Source organism: Panthera pardus, unplaced genomic scaffold (genome assembly GCF_024362965.1).
Source record: "Panthera pardus isolate Hobbes unplaced genomic scaffold, ASM2436296v1 HiC_scaffold_6, whole genome shotgun sequence".
NCBI classification, from domain to species: domain Eukaryota; kingdom Metazoa; phylum Chordata; class Mammalia; order Carnivora; family Felidae; genus Panthera; species Panthera pardus.
In genome coordinates this window covers 65,078,520-65,100,325 of record NW_026526991.1, presented here as the reverse complement: position 1 = coordinate 65,100,325, position 21,806 = coordinate 65,078,520, and the positions used below count along the sequence as shown (strand labels likewise).

Sequence of the window (21,806 nt, the reverse complement as noted above, 5' to 3'; positions counted from 1 at the left end):
AGTAAGCAGCCGTTGTTTACGCACGTACAGCCAATGGGAAGGTAGAGGTGCGGCCAGCGGCCAATGAGGACTGGCTTTAAGCGGAATGCAGGGGCGGAGCTTCCTTCGACTGGCAAACGCTGAGTGAAGAGTCTGGAGCGGACCCTGGGAGTGTCAGAAGCACATCCGGTGTTAGAAGAGCTGTGTGGGCTTGTTAAGAGGCCGGTAAGAACAAACGTCTGAAACTGGGACTGCGCAAGCCGGGAGTGAGAAATGGAAAGGGGATTAGCAGTTATCGACTGAGCAAGAGTGGGAATAGTCTCGGTTTTCGGACAGACTGCATCTTTGGGGAATGGGGCCCTGCTCCGCGACGGAACTCTGGAAAGCTGGGCGGGGAGGGGAGAAGATCGGGAACTAGTACTGCGCATGCGCAACCGTACCGGAGCGGGGGAGGGGCGGGGGCGAGTCCGGCAGGTTTGGGGGGCCCTCGAGGCTCCGGTTCTGCCCGCGAGTGCTAGCGAAGGGTTCTTGTTAGTCCCTTTTCTTTCCTTCCTCCCTCCCACTCTGCGGTTTTTCTCTTTTTTCCCCCCGCCAAGAGTAGGCGCAGGGGCCCTTTTGGCCCAGCCTCCACTACTTGAATTCAGGTCACGTCCCCCGCCCCTTTCTTGCGAGGCTAATGAAAGCGAAACTTCATGGGTTTGTGGTCACCCTTGCTCCACCCGACTGATCGCTGCTCTGCTGCTGGCCCTCTGGCCGACCCCCCTCTGGGTGAGCGGCGAAGGCCAGGACTCGAGGAAGGGCCTGGTCAGGCAGGCTGCCCTGTCACGCCAGTCAGGTGATGTCACACTTCTCTGTGACACGCGAGGCTCCTTAGTTACTTGGAAGCCGAAGGCAGAGGCAGGAGGTGGGAAGACCCTTCCTGGCTTTCCAGCCCCACAGAACAGCCCCATTCTGGTCTGATTGATTACCTTTGGACAGGTGAGGTGGCCTTGGCTTTGCTTGGTCCTGAGCCTTGTGGGCGTCTTTCTCAAAGTCCGGTTCAGGAAAGGCGTCGTTGGGCGGTTGTTCTTTTTCTTGGACCTGTTTGCTGGATCTGTGGTGTGGTAGTAAGTAGGCTTTGGTAATTTTGTATATTTAAGTGTGAAATTGTTACCTAGTGCCAGCCAGAAATGCATTGCCTACCCCATCCGCCTTTCTTTGACCAAACAATAACAAAAACCGCTCTGAACTTGACTGTTTTAGCAGTAGTTAACTTGTGAATGTGTAACCCTGTGGAAGAGCTGACTGTGCCTGAAACAAAGATTTTAAGGTTAAAAGTTAATTGTGAATAGGCTTTTCTAGTTATTTATTGATACTCAGTTTTAGTTTATCTTTGGGGTAAGAATTCAGTTGAAGGAAGATTATTCAAGTTGCATGACTAAATTCTTATGGTTTCTACAAATACACCTATTTCTGTAATTATTAGGTTTACTCTCTTTGGCAGTTTATCCTTGTCTAATGTTTTTTTTGTTCTGACTTCAAAAATATGCTGGTGCTTAGATTCTCTGCCATTTTCCTCCCGGTAGAGACAGAATGGTTGAATCCTTGAGAAACACCCTGTAATTTGAATTCCGTTTCCTTCTTCCATTATTTAACTGTGGAAACATGGCTTAGTGAACCCCCTTTCTTCCTGTCTCTCCCTTCCCTGCTATTGATGTGACTGAAGTCTTACTGTCCTAAGAATAGGAAAGGTAAAATTAATCCAAATATTTAGTCAGCATTTCTGGTTTTTTCCCCCTCGTTATGCATATAGTTCATGTTTATTGCAAAGTGCTGAAAAATCCAGAAGAGTGTGACAGGAATCAGCGTGTGTTAGTATTTTTAAGATTTCTCTTTGCCAATGGCTGGAACTGCCTTAACGAAAACTTGCTTTTCTGCTGTAGATAGAGTGTAATAGTAGAGAGAGCACCAGACATTAGAGGTCAGAAGGCCCCTAATCTGGTTTGGGTTCTATTACTTAACTTTGCGGTGTTGGTCAATACTAATGTCCATTTGTCCCTTTTGTACTTTACAATGATTTCACACAGATTTTCTTTTCTTCTTCTTCTTTTTTTTTTTTTTTTGGCAGTATAGTTGACACAGCGTTACACCACTTTTCGGGTGTACGGCATAGTGATTCAACAAGTCTATACGTAATGCTGTGCTCCTTATGCTGTGCTCCCTGCAAGTGTAGCTACCATCTCACCATACAAACACTATTACAGTCTCACCGACTTTGTTCCCCTGTGCTGTACTTTTTATTTACGTCACACGGATTTTCTTACCAGCATTCAGTAAGCTTGGTAGAGCAGGGATCATCATCCTTATCTTACAGATAAGGAAGCCTAGATGATCTTAGGTAAAATGATTTCCCCAAAATTATGAGGTAGAAAATGGCAGGATTTCTGACTCCAGAGCCAGTGCTCGTGTCATTATTATGCTGCCTTTTTGAACCTTCTTTTTAAAGGGAGAATAATCATTTTTGGTGTGAACATCAAAGGAGATAACGTATATAAAAGCACTTTAAAAGTTGTGACATTTTATATAATAAATATGGTTAGTGATATTATAAAAGATACGACTACTGGCCTGAAGTTTCACTTTATTTCATAAACTACCCGTGGGTATTAGTCTCCTCTGGGAAAATACTGAATATTCTCTTGATGTTCTATCTGCTATGTTTTCCTTTGCTATTTTGACTTGGCCATAGAATCTGTTAGAAGTGTCTTCCACTTCACCCTGTTTTGTTCCCCCAGAGGTGGTTTTTTTTTTTTTTTTTTTTTATGGAGATGTAATTGTTTTCTTTAAAACATTTTTTTTGATGTTTATTTACTTTTGAGAGAGAGAGAGAGACCAAGTGTAAGCCGGGGAGGGGCAGAGAGAGAGGGAGACACAGATTCCAAAGCAGGCTCCAGGCTCCGAGCTGTCAGCAGATTCCGACATGGGGCTCGAACACACGAGTTGTGAGATCATGACCTGAGCTGAAGTCGGAAGCTTAACCGACTGAGCCGCGCAGGCGCTCCAGTTCCCCTCCCCCCGAGTTTCTAACCAAATTTCACGGAGTAGCTTTTTTGACAAACCCGTTTTTGTTTTCCGAAGACTGTAGACATTGGCTTTTAGGGCCATCGCGTTACCCCTCATGGTAGGTTCCCTTTTGAGCCAATTGGGGAATGTCAATTTGTGGCTACAGCACTCTTGATTAGATAATGGGGTCTACATTTGTTCTGGGGACTCCTGGTTGTGCTTAATCACACAAGCTTTGTTAGAATCAGATGCAAGAGAGCTGAATTAGATGCAAGCTCTGGTCTCAGGGTGCTTACAGCCAAATATGTGAGAGAGGTTCCGGCACAATTAACTAGAGTCCAAAACACTTAAAAAGAGCTTCAAGGATACGAATTGAATGGGTGTGCTGTTTTTCCTAATCTATGCCTGCTCTCATTTGGGCTAAATGTGTTGTTATTGGAGGCTTATTTACTGGTTTACGCTGGGAGATGACGTCGTATTTAGGACATTGGTGCCTCCTTATGATTCAGTCTGTCAGACGTGGTTATGGAGAAAGGGATTCAGTAATGTCAAAGTTCGATGCAAAAAATAATTTATTGAAGGCAGGAGGCATTCCATGTCTAGTTAACTGGCTTGGTTCTGAGGCAGCACCCTAGTGAGACAGGATTCAGTGTTAGCTAGCTAATCTAGCTAGTCAGGAATCTTGGTCCAAGTTAAGGGAAGGTCTGGGACATCTAGGGTTCAAATCTAGGACCATCGTGTCGAAACAGTTCTTCGGATTTCCTGAAACCAAACAGACCTACCTCTTAGGGATGCCAAGGAAAGCATCAAGATAATGACCATTTACTTCATCAAGTTCTCAGCCACTTCGGATTATCACTTAGTGGTTATTAGGCTGTCTCAAAACACCTTGTGGCCCTGTGGGGCAGGAGGTACCGTGTAAATACGCCTGAGGAGAGGCATGCCATTTAAACAAAAGTAATGTTATCCAATAATAAAATTTATCAAATTCCTTTAAATTCCAGTTTATAATTTTCTTAGATTTCTCCCCATCTTCCCCATTTAATTTTACTCTTTTGAGTAAAATCATTAAGTCTTCAGGATATAGTTAGCTGTGAGTTAATGGTTGAATAATATTTTTAAAAGGCATGTGTAAATTAGATTTTCAATTAATGTTTTCTTTTATTTATTTATTATTTTTTTAAATTTACATCCAAGTTAGTTAGCATATAGTGCAGTAATTATTTCAGGAGTAGAATCCAGTGATTCATCCCTACTTATAACACCCAGTGCTCATCCCAACAGCTGTCTTCCTTAATGCCCTTTGCCCATTTAGCCCATTCCCCCATACACACAATCCCTCCATCTACCCTCAGATTGTTCTCTATATTTTTAAAGAGTTTCTCGTGTTTTGCCCCCCTACAGTTAATGTTTTCTAAAACTAGGGGAAATTAATGCACTGAGGACATGAGAGTAATGAGTATTTACACTAATAGAACAGTGGTTAACTTATGGAGCCAGTCTTATTCATGAAGCACTATTCTAAGCACTTTATTTGTATTATCTCATATAATCCTCAACCCTATGAAGTGGAGAATATTATATATTACTATATACAAATTAGGAAACTAAAGCACAGTGAGGTTCAAGTGCCAGAAACTTGCCTCATGTCACACAGCTAAGGAAATATCAACTACGGTTCAAATGCATATAGCCATGCTCTTAACCACTATTCTAGGTACATAGTTATGCAGAGACTGAAAGCTATTCAATAGGAAGAACTACTGAAAAAAAGGCAATTCTGCCCCCTCCCTGCCCTGCCTTTTTTTTAATTATTATTATTTAAAAAAAATTTTTTTAGTGTTTATTTTTGAGAGAGAGAGAGAGTGTGAACAGGGGAGGGGCAGAGAGAGAGAGGGAGACAGAATCTGAAGCAGGCTCCAGGCCCTGAGCTGTCAGCACAGAGCCAATGCAGGGCTCAAACTCATAGACTTCTCAAGATTATGACCTGAGCCCAAGTTGGATGCTTAACTCACTGAGCCACCCAGGCCCTGCCCCCCCTACCTTTTTAATCAAATGGGATTTTTCTTCTCTCTTAAGTATCAGTTGGTCCCTTCTAGATGTGTAGGAAGAGGACTCAAAATGGTGGAATTACAACAGAAATGAAGAACCATACAATTCACAAACTAAATGGTTTTTTAAATGTTTATTTTTGAGAGAGAGAGAGCACAAGCAGGGAGGGGCAGAGAGAAAGACACACAGAATATGAGGCAGGCTCTAGGCTCTGAGCTGTCAGCTCAGATCCCAACATGGGGCTGGAACTCAGAAACCATTAGATCATGGCCTGAGTCGAAGTCAGAAGCTCAGCAGACTGAGCCATCTAGGCGCTCCACAAACTAATTTTTTTTTTTTTTTAATGTTTTATTTTTGAGACAATGTGAGAGACAGAGTGCAAGCAGTGGAGGGGCAGACGGAGGGAGACAGAATCTGAAGCAGGCTCCAGGCTCTGAGCTGTCAGCCCAGAGCCCAATTCAGGGCTCGAGCTCACGAACCGTGAGATCATGACCTGAGCTGAAGTCTGACGCTTAACCGACTGAGCCACTCAGGTGCCCCTCCACAAACTAAATTTTTAATTAAATGTATGAACAATGTTTCTGTGACTTGCTGGTTTAATGTTGTTAAATTGTATACATCAAGACAGCCTTCTGCCCAGCAGTCAGCAGGCTCTTCTCTTTAAAAGGCAAGGATTTTTTTTTTTTTTTTTTAATTCATGATTGTTCCTGTTTGCATAGCTTTTGGCCAGTTGGCCATGTTTCATGTGGTCTGTACTTAATAGATATTGAAATAAGATTGTAGAGAATTTTGTTTTGTTTTGTTTTTAAGGCTTGGCCCTTGATGATAATTTTTCATTTTAGGACAAGGGTAAGGAAGATACCTAGAACAAAACAAGAGATTTAGTGGGACATAATACATGGATGTTAGTTGATGAGAGTGTCTGTCTTCTGCCTGCCCCTCCCTCCCTCCAGACCTCAGGAATACTAACTCAAAACAATGTATTAATTTTTTCTTTCTTGCTAAAGCTGTGCAGTAAGTTTTGTTGTTTTTGGGTGCCTCTGGCAGAGGAGGCTGGCCAGAGGAACCACAGAATGGTGACGCTTCTAACAAAGCTTTAGCAGTATATGCACGACAATATGCACGACAGATGTTGGCAAATTTGGAGAAATTAGATATTCCTGCTCTCCTAAGGTTGACAGAATTAAATGAAGCTCTGAACCAAGTTAAAGGTGTTTGATTATAATTAAGATCTGAACATTTACTTCTCAAATGCAATACAGACAAATTTCTCATGAGTCTATGAGGCACTGTATACATTATATTCTAAATAAATAATCCCACCTCTTTGTTTAAATTTGAGTGTAGAACTGGGGAACGGGAGAGCACATACAATTTTTAAATTTTTGTATGAGTTGGCATCCAGAGTAAGAGGGCTGGTATGGGTTTTGTAATGGGCTGATATGTATTAGGGGAATTATTGTATTGAATAATTTTTGAGCAACTTGTAATACACTTTTTTCCTTTATTGTAAAATATACATGCAAAGCGTATGATACATTTTAACATCCTTTTTTTAAAAACAAAGATTTTCATTTAATTGTGGGGCCCCTTTGAAATGTTAGCTGAGTTACTTGGTTAATGGTTTTGAATACCTGAAGCCCTGTTAGGTGCTGACTGTTTCCTGGGACTGAAAATACTTTTGGTATGGGAGCTGCTATTTTTGAGTTATGAGTGCAGTTGAATCTTGTTCAGCTGAGTTTGCATATTGACCATTGCAATGTAGATATGCTTTCTCTGCAACTTTTGAGCACAGTAGTTGAGGCTAAGATAGAGACTTGGTTAGTGTAATCCATCTTGCAAAACTTCTAAGAACCGTTTTTAACTTGTTACTTATCTGTACATTAGTTCTTGTCTATTTGAAACAGACCTAGAGCAAACTGTCATATTTCCTTGATTCTAAGACCTAACTTCCCCCCTCATGTTTTAACAGTTCTGAAATAAATTATGTCATATATACATCATGTCATTTATTAAATGTATACCTTACTGTGTTTTTCCCTGTAACCCTATTATTACAATTGCTATGTGCCTTTGCATCTAGAAAAGTTGGTAATTACATATTTCACTTAATTTTAGAATCAGTGGTGATGCTGGGAAACTGGTTTTGTTTAATTGATTTTTTAATGATTTTAAACCACGAGGCACTACTAAATCATGGAGAAATTCCTATTTGATACTCCCTGTCCTCATAACCTTTTGATAGTTTGGTTTTTCCATCAGCAGTTGTAAGAGGCAGTCACTACCCTCTGGGAAATATCAAAGAGCAAACTGGGAAAGAGGAGTTTCTGTCATTATCCCCTCCCACTGTTTCCACTCAGTGGGGTCTGATTACAGGGTGTTGCCCCTTTCTAACAGTCCTCTGAGTATTTGAGGATTTACACTGCAGGGCCCATTCACCACCTTTTTTTAACTCTTGAAATTGGAAGCAAGAGGTACTTGAGTGTTGTTGTGAATACTGAAAAACTCGGCTCTGAAGGTTGCTTCAGAACTGTTGCAAGTTCTGTCTAGGGATGTCATTAGGGATGTTAATGGAAGCCTTAAACAAAGACACTTTCCAGGTGCTGGATTCTGCCAGCCTGTAAGTAAGTATGCTCTCTGGAGGATGTGTTCATCATGATTCTGGAAGGCTGTGGTTGGCCGTGCAACAGCCTGCAATAGTTGCACCATCTAGATCAAGAGGGCCCAGAGCCCTGTGACTTCGATTTGCGAGCAGCAGCTTTAGTGGGCTCTGCAACTTCTTACTGTATCCATCCTTAAGAACAGAACTAACAAAAAAATTGAGGTGAGTAGGCATGTTGGTGAGAAAGGAAAGAGCAAATCAAGAGAAAGCCAGCTAGCCATTGTAATTGTTTCATGTGTGCGAGAGCCAGCCTCAGTAAACAAATGGTAGTGATCCGTGAGAACTAGAAGAATGGAATCTTTCCACTGGCGCAGGATTTCTCAGAAGTCAGTTTGGGATTGTAACTTTTCTTGCTCAGATTAATTTTGCTGAGTATTGGGCTAGGTGCTGATTAGAATATGTGGGAGTAGTTGGCCTATCTTGCCTATCTTTCGAATTACTTACCTTTTGTATTTTAGTGTCCCCCCCACACACACACCCCGTTTTTGGTCGATTTGAAATGAATAGACATTATGGGTCTATTAAGAATCTGGATGATTGTGGATGATGGATATTTAGGGAAGATGAAAATTCTTGATTAGATTTTTAGCTCTGTAGATTGAATGTATTTATTTAGAATTGCATGTGAGATAGAGGAGGGAGCAAAATTTAAGAGCCTAACTTTATGGTGTTGATGGAATGTAACCTGGGTATAGTTCAATTAAAAATGTCCTTTCTGTGACATATTGGGACAATTGACAAAATCTGATTAAGGTCTCTAGATCAGATAGTAAGAATTGTGTCAGTGTTAATTTCCTGGTTTTGGTCAGTTTTCAGGATGTACATGCTGAAGTGTTTAGGGGTAAATGGACATTGTGTTATATATAGAGGGCAGGGCATACGGCAAATATGGCGAAATATTAACATTTAGGAAATTTGGGTGTAGGGTATATAGGAATTCTTTGTACTATTCCAACTCTTCTATAGGAAACATTCTGAAATTGTGTTTTAAAAAATCCTTTCTGCACTTTTCTCTTTAAAATTGTAAATCCCATGGGGTGCCTGGGTGGCTCAGTTGGTTAAGTGGCCGACTTCGGCTCAGGTCATGATCTCGCGGTCCGTGAGTTCGAGCCCTGCGTCGGGCTCTGTGCTGACAGCTCAGAGCCTGGAGCCTGTTTCAGATTCTGTGTCTCTCTCTCTCTGACTCTCCCCTGTTCATGCTCTGTCTCTCCCTGTCTCAAAAATAAATAAAACGTTAAAAAAAATTAAAAAAATAAAATTGTAAATCCCTTTCAGTTCAGTTCTAACATGCACTAGATGGAAAGTTTCTACATGTATATATTTAAAGTTCAAGACTTATTGCCTGGCCTAGCTCCCTTTCTCCCTCCCTCCCTCCCTTACTCCCTTCATCTTTGAGGTTCTGTGCACCTTTGCTGAGAGAATTCTCTAGCATCTTGAAACAGTGACATAAGATTGCTTTATGTTCCAGTGACTGGGTCCCTTTAACTAGATTGCTACTGGTAATTTCTCAAAGAAAGAAACTATTAAAGGGGCAAGTTACCTTCTGTAAGAATAGAAAGCAAATGCTAGTAACAAAATAGTTTGGGGAGGAGATGGCTTTATTTCCTCCGTCCCCTTTAAAATGGTTGAGTATGATTGCAAACGTATGGTGGAAGCAAATACATAAAAATGAAAATGGCTGTGTTAAGACAGTGGGGTTTTAGATACTTTCATTTTCTGAAACTTGTACTATTTTTCCATGAGAAAGTTGTTTATGTTACTTTGTACATCTTATATCTTTAAAATAACCTTTCTTCTTATCCTTGATTCTACAGAGTGGAGGCTGTGTCCCACAGACTCTGGCATCATGAACATATTTGATCGGAAGATCAACTTTGATGCGCTCTTAAAATTTTCCCACATGTAAGTGTTTTGATCTTGACTGTAGTTTATTATTGCATTTCCTTTCATATCTTGTTTCTTTTCCTACTTTATTAACTTTTGTATGTATAAACTAACATATTAGCTTTGCTAGAATCCAGACACTCTGATAAAAGCACCCCAATTCTTTTTTTTGTTTCCACAAATAAAGTTTTTTTTAATTTTTTTCTTTTTTTATTGATTTTTTTAATATATGAAATTTATTGTCAAATTAATTTCCATACAACACCCAGTGCTCATCCCAAAAGATGCCCTCTTCAATGCCCATCACCTACCCATCCCCCATCAACCCTCAGTTTGTTCTCAGTTTTTAAGAGTGTCTTATGCTTTGGCTCTCTCTCCCACTCTAACCTCTTTTTTTTCTCTTCCCCTCCCCCATGGGTTTCTGTTAAGTTTCTCAGGATCCGCATAAGAGTGAAAACATATGGTATCTGTCTTTCTCTGTATGGCTTGTTTCACTTAGCATAACACTCTCCAGTTCCATCCACGTTGCTACAAAGGGCCATATTTCATTCTTTCTCATTGCCACGTAGTACTCCATTATGTATATAAACCACAATTTCTTTATCCATTCATCAGTAAAAGCACCCCAATTCTAAGGGCTGTTGTGTGGTCATTGAAAAACCATTTAGTTATTCTAGTTTGGATACTGATTGTTCATAATTTGGGGCCTTTGGCTCCTCCCCAGTATTTAAAATTCTCAGTTAACCTATTTTCAAATCATTCTTTCTTTATTATAACTTATACATATGCCCTGGGAAGAAGAGAGAGAAATGATTATCAGCTTAGAAATGAGATTGGTCCTAGAATGATGGCTGTTTAACATTCTTTCCTAGAACCCCCTCGACACAGCAGCACCTGAAGAAGGTCTATGCCAGTTTTGCCCTCTGTATGTTTGTGGCGGCTGCGGGGGCCTATGTCCATGTGGTCACTCATTTCCTTCAGGTAAGAGCAGTGTCTCTCCCAGTTGTTGTGGCACAAATTGCATTAGGTTGAAACCAGCTCAGCAGGATGGTGCAAGCCTGTATCCCTCCTTAATCCTTTTCTGTAGTTTGTTATCTGAATCAGCCAGAGCTAGGTGGTAAATAAGGACATGCAGAGCCATTTAAATTTTTCTGGCAGCCGTGCCCTCTCTAGAAACTGAAAACAGGATGTCATAACCTGGACACTGAATGATGGGCAGCTGACGTGTAAGACCCTGACACTATAAGTAGTGACAGGACGTGACTGCTGGGGTTTGCATGGTAGCCTTTTTATCTTTTCCTTCGTTCTTCCTCTTTTTTGCCTGTAATTGGAGTTCTTAGATGCAACACACTGATTGAATGGTTATCAGGAGAGGCAGGGTTGAGACCTTCGAGGATTTGACCTATTTTATTCTCTGATGCTCTTCTGTCTGCATGGTTGAGTAAAAACCTTCAACAACTCACTTTCCTGTGTTGAAAGAGACCTGGGGTTTGGCCAGTTGGAATAAAAGGGACAGTTGAGGAATAACCAAAAAGTTTGAAGTTCTCACTAACCAAGACTTGTCCTTTCCAAGTGTCCTTTTTAGTGTAAGTACAGGGGGTGTGTCTGTGTTGGCATTTGCCACTACTGAGAACTGTCCCTATGCTCAGGCATCTCCTGGCAGAGGTTGTGTGAAAAATTACTCTAGATACTCAAAGGATAAGACTTTGGTCCCTGGAGTTTAGACTAAAACATACTCCACCTTCTAGGCAAGAGTGGCCATTTTGGCTTCTGGTTGTGTGTTGGGTTTTTTGGTTTGTTTTTTTAAGTAATGTAGTAAAATGCAGTTATCCTCATTATTCATGTATTCTGTATTTATGAATTTACCTACTTACTAAAATGTGTTTGTAAGCCTAAAATCAGTACTCACAGTGCTTTTACAGACATTTGCAGTCATAAGCAGAACCGCAAAAAATTTGAGTTGCGCATCTCACGTGTTCCAGCTGAGGTTGAATGAGGCAACACACTGCCCTGTTTCAAACTCTTGTACTATAAACAAGGATCCTTTTTTATTGGTCTGTGTAGTGCCACGTTTTTTGCATTTTTGTAATTTTGATGGTGATGTCAGTGTTTAAAGTGGACCCCAAGCATGGTGCTAGAGTGCTGTCTAGTGTTCCTAAGTGCAAAAGATGTTCCTAACTGCAAAAAAAAAGTTCACTAAGACTGTGATGTGTCTTATGGAGAAAATATGTGTGTTAAATAAGCTTGTTCAGGCACGAGTTGTAGTGCTGTTGGCCATGAATTCAAGGTTAATGAATCAACAGTATATATCAAATAAAGTGTCCTTAAACATAAACACACGTAAAACATGTATTGTTCAGTTGAAGAAAACATAACCAGAGGTACGTGAGAATCTACCCCTTTATTTTCCTCAGGAGCATTTGTTCAGTATTCATTAATTCATTGTTCACAGTAACTTTATAGAGCATAACTATAAGAAAAATGAGGATCAGCTATACCTTTAAAGGAAGAAAGGAACTTTAGTCTGCACATACCTCCTTAATTATTTTTCTCTTTTTCTAGTGCCTGGCTTTTCCCACTTGGATTTTTTAAAGAATTTTTTATCTTCTTACAAAATTAATGCATGTTCATTGTAGAGAATTTGGAAAATAGACTAGTGATGAAAAAGAAATAAAAACTCCTTAATCCTATCACCCAGAAATAACTGTTGACATTTTAGTTCTTAACCTCGGTCTCACTCCATTCAGACTGCTCTAACAGAATACCATAGACTGAGCAGCTTAAACAGCAAACATTTTTCACAGTTTGGGAGGCTGGAAGTCCAAGATTATGGCACCAGCAGATATGTTATGTGGTGAGGACCTGCTTCCTGTGTAAATAACCGTCTTCTTGCTGTGTCTCCACACAGCGGAAGAGGCAAGGAGCTCTCTGGGATCTCTGCCTTATCTCTGGGATAAGGGCACTAATGAAGTCTCCACCCTCATGACCTAATCACCTTCCAAAGACCCCCATCTCTCAAAATACCAGCACATTGGGGGTTAAAAGTTAAACATGAATTTTGGGGAGACATAAAAATCCAATTTGTAGCACCCTCTCAGTCTTTTTTCTCAGTATAGGTATATATGTTTGTGTGTGTGTGTTTTAAAGTTTATTTATTCATATTGAGAGAGAGAAAGAGAAAGAACAAGCTGGGGAGGAGCAGAGAGAGGGAGAGACAGAGAATCCAAAGTGGGCTCTGTGCTGAGAGCAGACAGTTTCATATGGGGCTTGAACTCAGGAACTGAGAGATCATGACATGAGCCAAAGTCAGATGCTTAACCAACTGAGCCACCCAGGCACCCCTGTGTGTGTGTGTGTTGTTGTTGTTGTTGTTGTTGTTGTTGTTGTTGTTTTAATTTTTTAATGTTTATTTCTGAGAGAGACAGAGTATGAGCGGGGGAGGGGTAGGGAGAGAGGGAGACACAGACTCAGAAGCAGGCTCCGAAGCTGACAGCACAGAGCCTGATGTGGGGCTCGAACCCACAAGCTGTGAGATCATGACCTGAACTGAAGTCAGATGCTCAACTGACTGAGCCACCCAGGTGCCCCTGTGTGTGTGTTTTAAAGTGATCAAAAAGAGGTCATTTCTACTTGTCCTACAGATTTGAATGTGCTTCAAGCACTTGTCACACGATCTTTTTCTTGGGCAAGAATCACAGTTTGCCTTGGGTAGTTGTGGCTGATACACTACCCAGGTCAGAAGAGCCTCTAACACCCACCATAACCCACCTAACCCTGTCTTGTAAGGCTTCTGGTTTCTCCTTACCCCTCTCTGCCTTTTCCACTTCCTCCAGGTTAGAAGCCAGTATTAGGAAGTTCAGATGAATATTTGATCCCAATAAGGTCTCCTCCAGAATACATTTGATATTTTCAAGTACTTAATTATTGACTCTGGATCTGACAGGCTGGCCTGCTCTCTGCCTTGGGCTCTCTGGGGTTGATGATTTGGCTGATGGCAACACCTCATAGCCGTGAAACTGAGCAAAAAAGACTGGGACTTCTTGCTGGATTTGCTTTCCTTACAGGTATGGTAAGGACTGGGCTAATTTGGGGTGGGAGTGGGTACTGTATCTAGTATCTCTTTAGACTAAGGCCCAAGATTTGTGTGTATTCTCGTTGACCTCAACTGGCACTCTGTACTACTCAGTCTTGTATTTGAGTGTATTTTGTCTTGTATTGCTTTCTTAATTCATAGAGGTACATCTTGCTTTCCCATCCAGAGGATAAGCTCTTTGTGACTACTGACTGTGACTTACACACACTTTTGTATCCCAAAATAAGCATTTATGTGTGTGAATGAATGAGATTCAAGAGCTTAGGTAGCATAACTAAGCCTGACAGTGGACTCAACACTGGCAACTCGTCCCTCCTGTGACCATCAATTCTGAACTTTGCTGACAGTTAATTAAAGCCGTACATTGAGAGCCATCCTACAGAGCACATTGCTAATTCTCAAGACAACAGTTAAAAGCACAGCTCTTCTGCAATTATTATTAAAGGAAACAGGACTCAAGCTACATAGTAAAAATATTTGCGAAGCAGCATTTGACTCAGTTACAACTCATTTTGAGCGTGTCTGTATAGTGTTGAAGTAGAAGGGAAGGGATTTAGAGATTAGGATTTTTTTAAATAGGGAAAGCTAGTTTGTGAAGGCATTAAGGGGTGGAATTATCAGAAGGAAAGAGAGTAGCAAGAGTAGAGGAAACGTTGGGGCTGGAACACGTTGCCACTGTACCCTCCTCTTGGCCAGTGTCCACCCGCAGAACCGGTCTGGCCTTTTCTATAAAAGGAGTCGGCCCTGAAAGACTACAGGTTGCTGGCCACAAGGCACTGGTTTGCTCTTGATCCTTCTCTTCTGATTCCTGATCTGGCCTACATTCTAGTCTCACATCACTCCTCTTCAGAGTATTGCAGGCTTACAGTTTAACTCAAAAAAAAAAAAAAAAAAAAAAAAATTTTTTTTAACTTATTTTTTGTTTAATGTTTATTTATTTATTTTGAGAGAGGGAGGGGGACTGAGAATCAGCCCAGAGCCTGATGGGGGCTCGAACCCACAAACTGTGAGATCATGACTTGAGCCGAAATCAAGAGTCAGTTGCTCAGCTGACTCAGCCACCCAGGTGCCCCTAGCTCAAAAATGTTTGATATGCCTGCTTCATTTTTCCTAATCCGTATTCATCCTGGGTCATCCAAGATTTTCAGCTAAGAGGACAGTTTTGTAGCTGTGTCTATAAACAACTCAGTCAAGTATATGTTCTCTGGAAAACAAGGAAGATGGAGAAGAGAGAGATTTAATTACTTTAGTACACATGTTTGTTTTTTAAGAGCAGGGCATGTCTGCACTTTTGATGGTCAACTTTTGTACAAGGGTCCTCTTCAGGAGTTGATGTTAATACTGTGTTCTGGGGCTTTTTGTTTTCTAGGAGTTGGCCTGGGCCCTGCTCTGGAGTTGTGCATTGCCATCAATCCCAGGTAACTATTTTAGTAGCATCTTATGTCTGTTTATCATTGCAGATATGCCTTCTAAATAGGTTTGCAGACCTGTAGTCTTCAGTCTAATGGTCTTTTCCTCTAACAGCATTCTTCCCACCGCCTTCATGGGCACAGCAATGATCTTCACCTGCTTCACCCTGAGTGCACTCTATGCCAGGCGCCGCAGCTACCTCTTTCTGGGAGGTAAGTGCAGACTGAAAAACAGAGAGAGGGTCTCCGCTTTAGCCGGAATTCTCACTGGGACCCTTTGCCTACCCTCCAACTTCTTGTGACTGTTGGGTTGAAATTGAAAGTCTTAATTTGGGGGGAAACGTAAGGAATGGCTTTAATGAGGTTGCCTTACTTTGCTTTGGCTTTTCCCAGGACGGCATTTTGTCCTCTCTTGTAGGTGTCTTGATGTCAGCCATGAGCCTGATGCTCTTGTCTTCCCTGGGGAATCTTTTCTTTGGATCCATTTGGCTTTTCCAGGTGAGACTTTACATATAACTTCCAGCAGCCATTTGCCTTGCTCTTCTTTTTCTTGCTTCACCTTAAAGCAAGGTGGACTTAGAATCTTCCAGAAAGCTCACTTTCATTGGGCAGTGAAGAATTGTGCCTAGGGAAGCCATGTGGTTTCCACCATAGACTTCTGTTCCCATGAATGTTAATGTCATTAGGCTTAGCATTTGTTGTACTTTCAAATTGCCAAGAGCCAAGAGCCAGAAAGAGGTAACAGCTGGTTTTTTCCTCTGTGGCATCTACCACATAGTCACCCATCTCATTCTTCTTGTGTCAGGCAAACCTATATGTGGGGCTGGTGGTCATGTGTGGCTTCGTCCTTTTTGATACTCAACTCATTATTGAAAAAGCTGAAAATGGAGATAAGGATTATATCTGGTGAGTGAAAACTGGTCTTTAACGCCTCCCTTTCTGTCCCCGTGAGTAGGGTTAAAAGTGGACTAGGTGGCCCTATCCGAACTTAAGTGGCCAGCCTCCAGGAGTGTGTATGGTAGGATACCCATACTTTTGGAACTGTATACCAAATAGCATAGTCTCCCTCAATTCCTGAAAGACCTCAGATCTTTTAAAAATTGAATTAATAATACGCATTTAATTATCCTTACTTTTAAGGCATAGGACAGGGAAAGGGATCTTTCACCTTTTGCTCTATATTTTTGCATTTTTTTTAACGTTTGTTTATTTTTGAGAGAGCGAGAGCAAGCAGGGGAGGGGCAGAGAGAGAGGAGACACAAAATCTGAAACAGGCTCCAGGCTCAGAACTGTCAATACAGAGTCCCAATGCAGGGCTTGAACCCACGAACTGGGAGATATGACCTGAGCCAAAGTCGGACGCTTAACTGACTGAGCCACCCAGGCACCCCTATTTTTGTATTTTTTAAACCTTTAACAATGAGAAGAAGAAACACATTCTTTTTAATATATACATTTTTTTTAACGTAGTAATCCTCTGAGAGTTTCTTAACTAGTTAATGGTAGTTCAGGGTTCAGATATAGGCCCCTGCAGAGTCTAAAGCTGAGTTTTTCTTTTCCCTGTGCTGCATGGCTTTGTTGAGTTGTAAAGGATCTCAGACACCAGAGTTTTACTTAGTTGGTGGTTTGGTGAAGCTCACTTGTGGGGTAGACACGGGGTTTTTATGTCCTGCACCTCTGTGGACTGTGGATAAAGGAAGGTGGGAAATGCCAACTTATAATCTGGTTCTTCTGTTTCAGGCACTGTGTTGACCTCTTCTTAGATTTCATTACTCTCTTCAGAAAACTTATGATGATCCTGGCCATGAATGAGAAGGTTAGTCAGCCTACCACCTAAAGATGAGAGAACGGCTCCTGAACTCAGCATCTATGTATACTTCAAATTTGAAAACTTAACGAAGTGTGTAGGTCCAGGTTAACTGTAAGGCCACCAGAAGTCTTTAGCCAAAGGAGAAAAAGGAACAAGTAAAACAACTCCCTTAAAAAAGGGGAGGGTGGGGGTGGAGGATCCCTAGTGTGGGACTCTTGACCTCAGGGTTGTAAATTTGAGCCTCACATTGGATGTGGTGATTACTTAAAAGTAACAAAACTTAAACAAAAAACCAGATCTCTGAGATTAGTATCAAATGAGAAAAGGGCTTCAGTGGCACCAAGAAACAGTCTACTATATAAAGAATTTAAAGGCTGTAAAGATGGTTATGACTCAAGAAAAGATATTCTAGGGAATTTGTTTAATCTTGGCAATCAGCTTTTATAAATATGTGTCAGAAGTAGACCAGTTTTATCCGCTTGTTAGTCTTGTTTCCAGAGAAGCATTCTGTATATGGTTAGTGAGTGCCATACATAGTCTCCTCTGGCAGTAGGGGAACAAATGAAATCATGAGGTGTTTTTTTTTTTTACAGATCTTAATAGGAAACAGGAGACAGTGTGATGCTGGTGGAAACAGATGAGTAGGTGGGATTGGTGGCTCTGTCTTATTTGTGTGGTGACTAGACTGAGCTCCAAGCAGGTTTTAGGCAAAGCAACTCAACTTTCATTTGTTTAATACACTAGGCTTCCACCGAGGATTGAATGACGTGTTCACTGGACTAGATCATTTCTGGGCGTTGGTTTGTGCCCAGGATTTATGCTTCTCTGGCTTAATGGAAAGTTGGTCTTGGCCTCTTGTTGGAGTTATTTTGGGGTGGACTGCCAGTCTGCAGCTTTCACTGGATGAGATCCAAGCTGTGGTAGTTATGAGTAAGCCAGGAGTGGTCAGGTGGCCCAGCTGGGTGCTCTTGGAGTGGAAGTGGGGTCAGCTGCTTAACTTTTACTCCTGTCAGGTCTGTCAGCAACTTGAGGTACCACCAGTGGAATATGGTTAAGATCCAGTTCCTCCCTCACGGAGGAAGCATTTCTCCTCTCTTTTTATGGTCTTGTTCCCTTCCAGTCTCTAACCGAAGGTAGCCAGGTATTGGCTCCCTCAAGAGTTTTAGCTTGAATGCCAGATGCCGAAAATTAATTGGGCGATTTTTCTCCATTTCTAGGACAAGAAGAAAGAGAAGAAGTGAAATGACCTTCCAGCCTTGTCCAGTTTGACCTCCTGTCCCTCCACCCCTCATTTCCTCTTCGCACACATTACAGGTGGTGTGTTCTGTGATAATGAAAAGCATCAGAAAAGCTTTTGTACTTTGTGGTTTTCTCTACTTTGAATTTTTTGATCAAAAAACTGATTAGCAGAATATAGTTTGGAGTTTGGCTTCGTATTCCTGGGGTTCTTCCCCACTCCCTTTTCTGCCCAGCCCAGTCCTAGCCTCTTCCTCTGCTCAGGCAGCCGGTCACCATGACGAGGAGTGGGACCCACAGCAGAGCAAACTCCAGGAGTCCACTTTCCAGCCGAACTTCGCCAGGTGCACCTGAACTGGTAGAGCCGCCTCAGCCCTTTGCTCAGCATCGTTTGGTTTGTGCACAGTTCCTGTGGGACTAGGCAGTGTGTTTCCCATTGGAAAGGAGTTTGGTGGTCCCGTTTTTTTTTACCCAGGCTCACTGTATCTGAGCTTCTGTCAACACCTACAAAGAAAATGAAGAGCTTCTCCTGGTGGATGCTTTGCTTCCTCTGAGCTGCCCAAGCTGTTGCTGGTCTGACAAACACATCTCTCTGCCTTGCTATCCTAAAAGGAGTGTGGATTTATGTGTTCCTATTCCCCATCCCTTGTCTGACCGTTGGGGAATCTGCCTGTTTCTATCCGTGAGGAGGGAGGGTTTCAATACAAAGGAAAGACTGATTCTTGTCAGACATTTCTGAAAAGGCTGGTTATGTATGGCAAGATAGAGCATAGAATTCCCTAACTTCCCATCTTTATTTTGGTCATCACCTTAGTTGTTGAATGGCTTCCACCACAGTGACTTTGATTGAAGATCCCAGGAGAGGAAGGATAGGGAAGGGGCATGGTTGAGCCTGGGGGTAATTGTAAACTAATTCTGCCAGGCAGACCTAGATAAGGACCTGTTTGGGGCAGTGGGGGAGAAAATCGCTGCTAACTGAATGGTTCTTTGTTCAGATCAGCAGAACTGGGTGGTGATGACTTAGGCAGCATTCATGACAGTCCAGTGCATTTCTGTCTTCCGCCTGGACGCCAATAGTGTCAGGCCAGAGATTCGGGGCAGTAGATAAACATTCATTTTACAGATGCACTTTAGTTTTTGGGCTGTTCACCTGTTCCCAGAAATCTGTAGCCTTCCGGGTGGGGACTAGGTGATCAAACCTGTAACACCTCTAATTCCCTTCAGCTTTGTGGTTGTGAGTGAGGGAGGGCGATACCAATGGGGATCACCAGCTCTTTCCCAGGGAGCTGCCACAATCAGCGGGCACAGAAGGGCAGGCAGCCTCGAGAGCAGGTGTGACTCTGGCTACTCACAGGGCCTCAGTGTAAGGGGGACTGAGCCATCAGGAGTCCACTGCCAGGATGATACCACTTTTGGCTCTCCCTGTTCACAACCAGCACACAGTTTGACCCAGTGGCTGCTGGTTCGCAGGGCACCACATCCCCGGGCCACCCCGTGAAAAGATTTGTTCCTGGGGTGTTGGTATTCCTAGAGTGCCATGCTGCCCAGAATGGCTTGCTTCTGCAGAGGATGCTGCCTTCTGATTTAGCTGCCGCCTCCAGCCTCTGGCTTGAGAACTTACTAAAGGGACTTCCTTCCCATTACCCCCCTGCCCTGCCCCCTCCCCCCCCCCCCCCCGCCCGCCATCCCAGTAGCACTCTATAAATTTGTTGATTCTCTGCTAGGCCTGAGAATCTGAGTTACATCTCTTGAAGCCAAACTCCACCTCTTACGCTTTTTTGCTTGGGATAAAGGAGTTTTTCTTTAGAAACAGTGCCAAGAATGACAAGATATAAAAAACTACTTTTAAAGAAAATGTCTAACAGGTTTTTAATACAGTAATCACTGTAATTATCACTTTCTTTTCTAGTTCCTTGGTTTTCAGCTCAGGCTGCATTCTCTAACTCATACTGTGAAGACAAAGGTGTTTTTGATTCAGAAATATATGAAATCAACATAGTCTTAATTTGTAAAAAAAAATAAAGAAAATTCCTTAACCTTTCCCGGTGTAACTGTGTGTTATGTTCAAGGCCACAGCTGAACATGGGCTTGGGTACTGTCTGACTTGCTGAGTGGGGCCTGGGAGTGGAACAGAATTTCAAGTTTCTTCTCTAGACTTATCAGACTGGTAAATAGAAAGAAACAGGGACCCCCGTTAGGCCTCCCATTCTGTAGCTCCAGCTTGCTACAAATGTTGGGAATTTCCTGTCCAATATATAGCCCGGGCCCTTTTCCAGTCCTCCCCCTCCCCAGCCTTTAGGTGCTTTGTGGTAGCAGCTACATGGCTCTAGTGAATGCCAACCTTTGGAATTTGGTGATGCATAAATGGGAAAGGCCTCATGATCTTCTCATTCTGCAAGTCTTTGGTCACCTGCTATGGCCAGGCTCTATTGTAGGTGCTAGGAACATTTTCATCAGTGAAAAATATAAAAATCCTTGTCCTCAGAGTTGATGAGATTATAAACCTGTTTGCATTACAATCAGGTTATGCCATTTTGGCATGCTTGCTCTCTGGTTACTGTGTACTTTGTAGACACAGAAGCTTCCTCTTAGGATCTGTTAACCCTGACTGGTTCAAGTTATGCACAGTTGACCTCTTGGATTCCCCATACCCCCCATCCCAGCCAAGGTTAGCCACTTTCCCTGACTTGGAAAGTATGCCTTAAGTTGTCAACCGTTTCTGTCTTGCAGACTCTGAAAAACTCCAGTGTCAAATATTTTTAAAGCATTACTATTTGGGGGGTGTTGCCTTTATCTACATGGCACAACGTAGTGCTTAACGATAAATCAAGCACTGCAAAATGCTTTGCATGTTTTGTTCACTACTCCCAATAGCCTAAGAAGGTGGTATATTTACCACATATCAATAGCTTCCAGGGTCATGACAGCAGGCTGTCTCCAGAGCCCCTGGCTCTTCATTGTTGCTCTGTATAGGCAACACTACACTGTGTTAGTGCCTCCTGGCTGATGTTACCCTTCCCATCCTGACCTTCATCCTGGCTAGGGCTCCAGCTGTTTGGGGTGGAGAAGGGAATCCCCATCCCCAATTGTCACCAGAGTAGGAGGATGAGCTCCCTTTTAGTCTCTCTCCCCGCCCCCCCCCCCGCCCCCCCGCAAGCCCGCCAAATACAGATCAGACAGGAGAGATGAATGCATAGCTCAGTTCATGCCTAGTGGAACTGCAGGCCTGACCTACAGTGAAGAAGGCACTGGTGGAGGGCAGAAGTGGAAGGATGTATGCCCTGGCAAGAGAACGTCTGTCCTGCCTGCAGGTGATTGGATGAGGGCACCCGCTAGGCAGCAGGCCATGTACTGGTCCTCCTTGACCAGAGGTAAAGATGGATAGGGCAGTAACTGCTTTTTAGTCCTTCATGGCTGAGCAGCGCAGGAGAGTTAAACGGAGACGTTAGTTACGTGCTTACACGGGTATAAGCACAGTGACCATGAGACAATAGTGGGAGACCTCCCTGCCTGGCTGTTCAGGTAAGTGTTTTGGAGATGACACCTGAACTAAAGCCGAAGCTCCAAGATTGATTTAATATGAGACAGTTGGTGAGGTTAAGACAGGCAAAGGAGGACTGGATGTTTCCAAGTGGAAGG

General features: G+C 42.5%; 1 protein-coding gene across 1 annotated transcript; it reads left to right on the top strand.

Annotated features, from left to right (window-relative positions):
• The first annotated feature begins 841 nt into the window (after positions 1-841).
• On the top strand, positions 842-20,208 carry TMBIM6 (transmembrane BAX inhibitor motif containing 6). The gene is made up of 10 exons (XM_019419282.2): positions 842-957; positions 9,550-9,637; positions 10,492-10,600; positions 13,563-13,683; positions 15,082-15,130; positions 15,237-15,334; positions 15,540-15,619; positions 15,927-16,027; positions 16,862-16,937; positions 18,149-20,208. The coding sequence occupies exons 2-10, from the start codon at positions 9,582-9,584 to the stop codon at positions 18,170-18,172; spliced, it is 714 nt and encodes a 237-aa protein (XP_019274827.1). The 5' UTR covers positions 842-957; positions 9,550-9,581; the 3' UTR covers positions 18,173-20,208.
• Positions 20,209-21,806: the final 1,598 nt, after the last annotated feature.